This window comes from Perca fluviatilis, chromosome 22, assembly GCF_010015445.1.
Source record: "Perca fluviatilis chromosome 22, GENO_Pfluv_1.0, whole genome shotgun sequence".
NCBI lineage: Eukaryota > Metazoa > Chordata > Actinopteri > Perciformes > Percidae > Perca > Perca fluviatilis.
This window is the reverse complement of record NC_053133.1, coordinates 19,123,072-19,132,449: the sequence shown is the minus strand read 5'-3', so window position 1 is coordinate 19,132,449 and position 9,378 is coordinate 19,123,072. Positions and strand designations below refer to the sequence as shown.

At 39.4% G+C, this 9,378-nt stretch overlaps 1 protein-coding gene across 1 annotated transcript; it reads right to left on the bottom strand.

Moving 5' to 3' along the window:
* Nucleotides 1-2,437: 2,437 nt before the first annotated feature.
* Nucleotides 2,438-3,770, bottom strand: sox32 (SRY-box transcription factor 32). Its single transcript, XM_039790537.1, has 2 exons — nt 3,443-3,770; nt 2,438-3,158 (listed from the first exon to the last, which is right to left on the bottom strand). The coding sequence occupies exons 1-2, from the start codon at nt 3,747-3,749 to the stop codon at nt 2,491-2,493; spliced, it is 975 nt and encodes a 324-aa protein (XP_039646471.1). The 5' UTR covers nt 3,750-3,770; the 3' UTR covers nt 2,438-2,490.
* Between the last annotated feature and the right edge of the window lie 5,608 nt (nt 3,771-9,378).

The following is a 9,378-nucleotide window of genomic DNA, read 5'->3' as shown; positions in this document are numbered from 1 at the left end:
GTTTTCTGATAATCAAAAGTTGTCAATACAATAACACAAATGTTATCGCATTCTATAACTGTTGAAATTAATATATCAGTATCAGTTTTGGACAATATTGAGATTTAAAAAAAAAAGTAATTCATGAGGAAAATCCAGGGTGATACTTTTGTATTGTTTTTAAAAAAGACAGATTTAAGCACAATAACAGATGTGCATGGATACAAACCACTGGATATGGTGCAATTCTATGCCCACAGAGTGTGTCCCGATCGAAGCGTACAGGAAACACTCAGCAATTATTGGTGGAATAAAGAGGAGACATCACCTAAAAAACTGTTGAGAAGGTCTGATAGTTTTAAAACGATTGTCCTGCATATCATCAAACTTTTTTGTTGTTTTTTAATGACCATTAGTTATTTTCTTTTATATATTTGTTTTTGCAGGTTACAATCATTAAAAAGTCTCCAAAAATCCCAAACAACCGCTTTATAAAATACAACTGATCAGCACTGTGCAGGATTTATTTGTTTATTTCATATTTATGTTATATATAAAATTGGGTTTTAGTCATTGCTCTTGTCCATAAAAACAGATGTGTAAATAAAAACATTTATTTTACTTTGCTTGAGACAAATGCAGATTTGGAATTCTAAATTGACTCAACCGATTGGTCTCATGGTTATAAACCTGTGAGGTCAGTGGAAAATTAAATGTGTGTGTTTTTTGTAAGTGTCCAAAGGAAGTAAGAAATGCCAAAAACATATGTCCCTTTGCTTTTTACTGTGTGGGCATTAACGGGTTTCGTCCTTGCAGCACCTAACATGTTGGAGGCCCTCAATCTTATATCTGTTCACGACTGAGTTCAACCTCGAGGCTCTGACACAGAAAACACAAGGCAGGGAAGTAAACATTTTCCTAAATGAGTAAACATTTGGCAGCCAGAGTCAATTGAGTTTGGAGATATGTCGATTTTTGGGCATATTTTTAGAGCCTTTGTGAAACGTTTTAAAATGAAACAGGAAGTTGGGAAGTTTATGCCTCTGGCGCCCACCCTGCTTCCCTCTCTGAGCCAAGAAAGACATGAGGATGGAGATAAAACAGTGTGTCAACAGTTTGGCTTCTGCCAAAGGGAGGGTAGTATGGCTCCAATTAAACTTTGTTTAATGTAACAGATATTTAAAATCATTTGCAGTCACTTAAAACCCTCTGAGCCCTTAGGTATAACTCATGGTGTGCCTGGTTTTATTTTTCTAAAAAAGCTTGTGAAACATCAACCCTGTTGTGCACAGTCAATCTATAAACATCATTTTTTCAGGACAAACTAGAATATTTGTGTTGCAGTGTCACTTGAATGTAAAAGCTATTTATTAGTTATTATTATTATTTAGTTATGCGACCATATAAAGACAAATGAAAAAATGTGTATCGCTATCACACACACAGCAATGAACATATGTGATGTCTAAAACAGTTCTCCTATATCTTGGGAGTCATCATTTTAATGAACATTATAACTTATGTTGTTGGCAAACTATTTACATGTCTTCAAAAAAGGCCCAGACTTAGGCCAATCCTCAAAACAGTAATGCCATTTTTCTCTTTAGAAGGGTTTAGAACAGTTTAGTAGGCTATAGACAATCTTTGGTCATATCTAACGATTCCTCTTGACTATATAGGATATTTGTTTCATCTGCAAGACGGCCCAGCCTTCCATTGGTTGACAAGACGTAAATAAGCTTTTGATTAGTCAGAATGGTCTCCCAGAGCATCTTGGGAAATTTACATGGCCGTTAACATCAAAGCTAGCAGCGATAAACGGCTGAAAATTCATAAATTATGGACATAAAGTCTACCACTCTTGGATGTAACAGTTGGAATTTATTGCATAAAGACCCCAAAAAACTGTTTCTACTCATTACAGTTATAAAATTATTAAGTTATTAATCAGAGATGCCATTTTTTGTTGTATATGACAAGCTCGGGCTGAGAGGGGGCACTCAGTCTCAACTCAATTTAAAAAAAACAACGTATAGGCCTACCTGAAAGATGACTTATGGAGGGTCTAAATCTAAGTCAAAAAGTTGCTATCAAGTTGCAGTATGGGAAGTGTATGATCCAGTGTTTTGAAGACTTGATCAGTCAGGGAGCAAAAATCTGTACTTTTGGTCTTTCCTGCATCTATTTTGACAATTCTTTTTTAAAATCTGTCTCAACTTTACGAAACTGAAATTCTAAATTACTGGAGTGGCCTTTTAACATGTGTATATGAAAAAAAATAGTTATTCTTTAATTGTTTTAGTCTGTCTTGCCTTTTTCTCATTTTTAAGATATTAATAAGGACATATACATTGTAAGTTGAATTAATTATTTATTGATACATTGGAATTACATTGGAAGACAGTACAGTAGTCATTAAACTTCAAACAAAAGACACAATATACACTTTCAGCAGTCATTCAGCAGATGATACACTGACAATTTAAATAAATACACAATTGTTTTATAGTTTCATGAGAGTGAGCGTCCCTCTCTGAGACTGCTCTGATAGCTGCTGGGATCCACTGACTCAGGCCTGTGAGTGCTCGGACCCAGGTACTGTTCGAACTCGCTGCGGTCCAGATCGTACAGCATGTCCTGCTGAACCTGTTCCAGGTAAAACTCCAGGGAGGGCCAAGCAGGGCTCAGCAGGCCCCCGTTAACCCTACTGCACTCCCCTTGATCCACATGGAGACCTACAGCGCTGGAGAAACCATACTGCATGTGCCTGTGCTGACTGCCATAATACACCTGAGGCTCTGCAGGGTACGCAGGATGGTTTGGGTACACAGCAGGCTTATTTGAGAAAACGTCTGCTGCTGCTGTGTCTGGAAAAACTGGACTGTTTGGGTAGCTGCTGCGCAAAGGGGTGAAGTTAGCTGTGAAAGCAGGTGTGCTTGGGTAGGGTTGCTGGTTCTGAAGCAGGTAGGTGAGGTTGTAAGGCACTGGGAACCCTGAGCTGCAGTGCGGGGAGTGAGAAACCTCTGCGCCCTGGGGTTTGGAGCTCTTCTTCAGCTGCCTCCTCCTGCGGGGCCGGTACTTGTAGTTGGGATAGTCGATGGTGTGCTGGACTCTCAGACGCTCTGCTTCATGCATGTATGGACGCTTCTCTACCAGGGACATGGCCTTCCAGGTTTTTCCTGCAGGAACACAGTGGGGTTAATGATCTGATTCTGAATACTCATTGGTTTAGAAAAATGGACTTCAATGTGAACCTTAATCAACATATATATACACATATATACTAGACACATTTAAAGCAAGAGTATAGTAATCTTCCCTACATGAGACATGTTCTAGGCCAAAGAACTACAAACATTAAACATTTCCATATTTTTGGAGAGAACACTTGAAAAGCTCCAATGGGCACTTAAACTTTAAAAACCACTTGGCTTATTAATAACATTTTTTATCAATTTATTACCGAGTATTTTGCTCAGATCCGTGTTCTCCAGGTCCGGGTTAAGCTGCGCCAGCCGCCTGCGCTCCTCTTTGGTCCAGATGATGAAGGCATTCAGGGGCCTCCTGACTCTCTGCTGCATTGAGGCAGACTTGGCCTCCGGGCTGGTGCAGCTGGAGTCTGAGTTCACGGACAGCGGGCTGGAGGGCCCTGAACTCGGGGAGCGCACCTCGGTCAACTGCTCCCCGTCGACGGAACCCGAATCCTTGCTCTCGAACATGGCGCTCTTTGCGCAAAGCTGGAAAGCAGCGGTCTCGTGGCTGAAATGCATGTTTACAGATGGTGATGATGTTGTGGCTCTGCTGCAGGCCGCTGTCATTCTCCTGGTGATGCCGAGTGACGGATATATGTGGGCGCTCCGCCAATAGGAGTCCAGGAGGAGTGGATTTAAGGTGTGAATTTCAGGTGTTTTCTCGGGTCGGTGATAGGCCCATCCGACGCCCCAATCAACGATCTCACGAAACTTCAGACGAAAAAGAAACGTGGGTTTGCAATACACCTCAATTTGGCTTTTAAACGCTATAATAAAAGGGCACAATGTAATGCCCAGATTAAACTAAAAAGGCCATAAACCAATCAGATTTACCCATTAAGAACGTTTTGAACCCAATGTGACAGAAAAAACCTTTTCCCTCTTTATAGTGACACAACCCTAGCCTGTTAAAGTATACAGGCTACGATATAGTATAGTAAAGTGGTGAAAATCAAAGTAGGGCTGAGTCTTATGAAGTTGAAAAATAGAATTATACTTTATATTTCTGTAAAAGGTGTGCATGGGTTTGTTTGATCCTTCTTTAATTACTAATTAGTCAAATATAGTTGACTGCTCTATATTCGTGCACGAAAAGCACCGTTCTTCTTGCGTTTTCATTTGAGAGAAAGTCTTAGAAAAATGTCCTTGATTTACTTAATAAAAGCATGTTAGGGAAATCAAATGACACCTTTGCCTATCGGAGAGAAATGGAATCTAATCAATAGGTCCTGAAAGGCAGATAGGTGAACATCAAAGTGTCCAAGAGGCAGGGCTGGTTACTAATTACATTTTGGCTCTCAGCTCTTATCGGCCATCCACTGTCTCTATCAAAGTACATTTTACACGACTGATACAAACATGATCAAGGCGTGTTTATTACACGATTACTGCGCACAAATATTTGCCCGACAGAATAACTGATAGGTGTGTCCAAAGAGGCGTGATGAGCTCACCTTTAGACATCAAACAGGAAAAATAGCAAATTTTTACTCTGTTACATTAAGCCGTTTGAAATCAAAGATGAGAAAATGTAAAATGAACTGCACCGACTGACTTTACCAAAGAAACTTTGGGTAAGCCATTGGCAATCAAAGAGTGTATTGAAATCAGTTAAAACCCAGCAGAGATTCGGACTCACAGAAACTACAGCAGGATGGCTGACTGTTGTCTCTTTCAGACTATCATTTATACCATGTATCATTTAGGAATACACTTATACCTGCAGCATTTATTTTGACAAAACAAAACAAAAACATTTAAAACGTTAAACTACCCTATAAATATTATAAAAAGTAGAATATAAACTATAGGTAGCTCTTGAGTAGCCTACACATACACACTGGTTGGGGAATTATTCATGTCATAAGGTTTTAGTTCTAGGGAAATTTGAAAAAATGCAATGTATAATTATCAGAATTAACACATTTCTGATCACTATAGAAACACTTAGCCTATTAATGGGACATAATGGCTTTATGACACACAGCATAGCCTACAGATAAAGTACTGTCCAGTCACTATTGAGTACCAAAAAGTACAACCTGTTTCTACTGAAACAGCACTAACACGAATAGGACTGTTAGCCATACAATTAAGCAAAAATAAATAATGAAAACTTGTCTCCAGAAACTCTTAAGGCGTGTCGTGTGATCCCACTTTAATATAATAGGATGTCATTACAGGTGCTCGCTTCCTCTGTGTGGTTTCTATGAATATCTGTCTTTGGCTCTGGCGACTAACATTATACAGACAATAGACACCATTATGCTGACAGCGGCGACGTTAAATCTGCAATACACGGACTGACTGATACAGTATACCTGCACCTGCACTGCTTTGTCCCGGCAGACGAGTCACTTATGCGACCTCTTTGAATTGTAAATACTGTGTATACTGGTTTAGAGCGGAGAGGGGTAAATACACAAGGAGAAGCAGGGCAAGTTTTGTCCTTTTTGCTGTAAGAAACTTGCAGAAAAAGTATGCGCTTTAAAGGCTTTTAAACTGTAAAGCAATGGCACTTCAAGTCATGTGGCATTGGCACAGGCAGTAACAGAAGTGATGAAGGTAACTGTGCTCCTCATCTCCCTTTTGACAACTGGACTTAAACAATTTTGTATCAGTCGAAAGTGATAAAATGGCCTGTGGCCTTGAGGGGAAGATTGCAGAAAAAAAGTCTCAGGGAATCAATATAAGCCTGAGACATTTAGATTTTTAAGATAGGATAGGTCATATTCAAAACAGAAATATTCATATAAATAATCTGTGGTTGTCTAACGTTTTTTAGTATTTGGTGGAGGGAAAAAAGGGCCTCGTTTCCTTCACAGGTTGTCAGAATTGGTTGAATCCACATCCGCGGTGTTAAACGCGACGCACGCTCCAACGCGCTGTGAAAGCACTAATGGATTTAATCAATTAGCTTGAACGACGCAGCGTGAATACAATAACGTTAGTTTCGGCTGAGCTTCTCTGTGAAAAGAGTCAGCTAAATATTAAACAATGTTTGGGATTAATATGTGGATTCAAAGTTTGAATATTAACCCTGTCATTAACGTTTTTTTGTACATTAATTTATCACCAGGACGTTTAAATAACATTATTTTGCTGTATTATATATATATATATTTTTTTTTTAAAGAATCCTTTATTTAAGCCCTGTTGATGAATCCTAATCTATAAAGTGACAGTAGGGTATCATTGTCTCATAGCCAAACAAGCAAAATGGGGCACAATGCTTTCTGAATAGGGATTGTTCTGATCACAATGTGCCATTGTATTGGACAGAACTCATATGTGGGACACTCCTCTCTGTCTTCACTTTGGATCAGTGGTGGCCAAGCTTGCACAGGTAGAGCTGAAGACCTGCAGGAGTACCTAACAACTCAGTAGGATTTACAAAGGCCCTTGTGGATTCTTGGCAACTCTGGATGATGTTTGGGGATGAATATTGGCTGGATGTGGAGCACTTATTCATCTGTAAATGAAAAGAATGGTTTGCTGTTATAGGTGAGTCCACATTTTGAAGGCGTGGACTGGAGATTTTTGTCAATGAAGATGCCACAACAGCTGCTGAACACTTGATTCTTCTCTCATGGATACTTATGGACTTGAGAAAAACATGCATCCAAAGAAGAAATAGAAGAAAGCTACAGGAGTGTAAAGCAGAAGGCCTGTGTCTTGACCTCTGATAATGAAGCACTGTATTCCAAACTGTCCTCAGCCACTTCAGTGCCATCCCACCGACTTTCCTTACAGTGGCTCGTTCATAAAGAGCTGCATTGTTTCATAGCTGGAAGGTGTGAAGAGGATAGAAGGACCATGATCTTCGCAGCGAGGGACTGTATTGCATTGTGTTGTATTGTATGGGCACAGCAGGCCAGCATCAAGATATACTGTCAAGACTCAGACACCATTCTATGCAGTGGTGTACTCCCACTCCCACCTCCACCTCCACTTCTTAATCACGTGTTTGAGCGGATTCAACACTGAGGCCCGGGGACCTGAGTGCTAGCCTCCACACTCCCCCCATGTAAACAGCGCCCTGCCCTGCCCTGCCCTGCCCGGCCCGGCCCTACGTCAGCCCAGCTGAGAGGATTACATGCCCCCCTGGTGTAGACAGGTTTAATGTAGCCTCATTAGCAGAACACAATGATGCCCCCACCTCTGAGCAGAGATAACAGGCCGGGCTCAGCCAGACTTCAAACACAGACTCAAACCTACAAGCCCAGGTGTTGCAATGTGCAGGGTGCAAAGCCAAAAGAGCAACCTGAGTACTTTTGTTTGCACTTTTGCACTGGTTTTATCCATCTGAAATAATCTAAGGGCGGAAATGATTAATTGATCGACCACAGATCAACATTTCCTATTTCCGGTGTATTACAATGTGAAGATATGCTGTTTTTCTTTGTTTTAGATCATTGTCAGCTATTAGTTGGATGTCACTTTTTGCACTTTGAACTTTAAAAACATGGCATCTTCAAACATGACAACTGAGAACATGACTGCAAAAAGGATAAGTAAAATAAGATGTAAGATAAATAAATAGTGGGTAAATGATGAAAAAAGTCATAATAAATTCAACAGAAACAAGTTAAAAAAGAGTGTGAAAATATGACTTGTAAAAGTGTGAGAAAGGGGATTATTTAAAATAAATCAATACCAATAAATCAAAGTAGTTTGAATGACTTTTGATTATTAATGTATAATATTAGTTTAGTAATAATAATAGTTTCTGACATTTTTTTAGACTAAACAATGAATTAGCTAATCTGACAAACTAATCAGTGATGAAAATATGAATTAGTTGCAGTCCCCAACATTTTAAAATCCAATTAGAATTATTACTTTAGTCAATAAATGACTAACACTGTGCACTTACTTGTGATATAGAGGCCCGAAGTTTGATAAATTCAAGAAAACATCGATCAAATCTTCAGTCTGGCTCTTGATCTGTACTCACACTGGTTTCTAATTGTATTGCATTTGTCTATCATGCAGACTGGCTAATGAGGCAAAGCTCCACTCGTGCTGAAAAACAGCACTATTCTTTGTAAATTAGGGATTGTACTCCACTGATAAGAGTCTTATCTGAGGAATTTAATGAGTATTCCAGTTCTTGTATTGTCCAGACAGCTCAGCTTTGGATGTTAGTGGCTTCTTGCCACAGCAGGCCATTTATTACATCCCTGTTTTTGGAAACAAAGTTCCCCTACAGTATACGTGTGACCTTGATCCAACACAACCAGACACACACGTCTCTCCTCAGCAGACAGAAGAAAAGACGCCTGCATTTAGCTGTAATTAGCCCTAATTATTAAATGGAAGTAGACTGAGACCTGTGAGACACCATGAGATCTGTGTCTGTCTTTAAACGGCTCATTCAAGGCAGCAGATAACCAAAACAATCTGGCCTGCTCAACTCCAGCTGAATATTTAATTAAATAGTGTGAACTGGTGAGACTCAGACATTAGATTATTTGGAGCAGAAATCACAGATACAATGCTTGCCCTAAAACAGACTAACAAACCTTTTTAGCCAAAGTGAATTGTAATTGAGGGCGAACATGCTTGATTTGATTTCTTTATTCTTTTTATGCAGCCACACATCAGAGTTGATGTTTGTGCTCACTCTTTTGCTTGTCTGAGACCTGACAGAAATTCAAAAGGATCTGCTGCTTTGAAGATAAGCACTGTAGTTCTGCCATAAACAATGATTGTGCTGTTTCTTTCCTGTGGCGTGATTTATTTAAAGTATTATGCTGTAAGGATTTGGGCTGGTTTTCCTGGCAGGGCCGGCTGTCTATGTATCCACTACTTGTGTAGTTTATTGGATACTTGAGATTCAGGAAAACACTCAGGGAGACACAAGCAAAATCATCAAAGTGTGACCTTTGTCTCGTATGGTAACAGATTATAAAATGTACAAATATTGTAAGAAATCCACCTTAAAAAGGCTTTTTTTTAATTAAATGCAAAAACTTCATAAAATTAAATATATTTAACACACAGTTGGGTGCATCGTATTTTCTTGTTAGTTTTATTTTTATTCTTGCATGATTGAGACCTGCCTACTAGTAACTAACATGGCCGAGGGGACTTTGTATAGAAACACAATGCTCGTAGTCACGCACACACACAGTTACAACACACA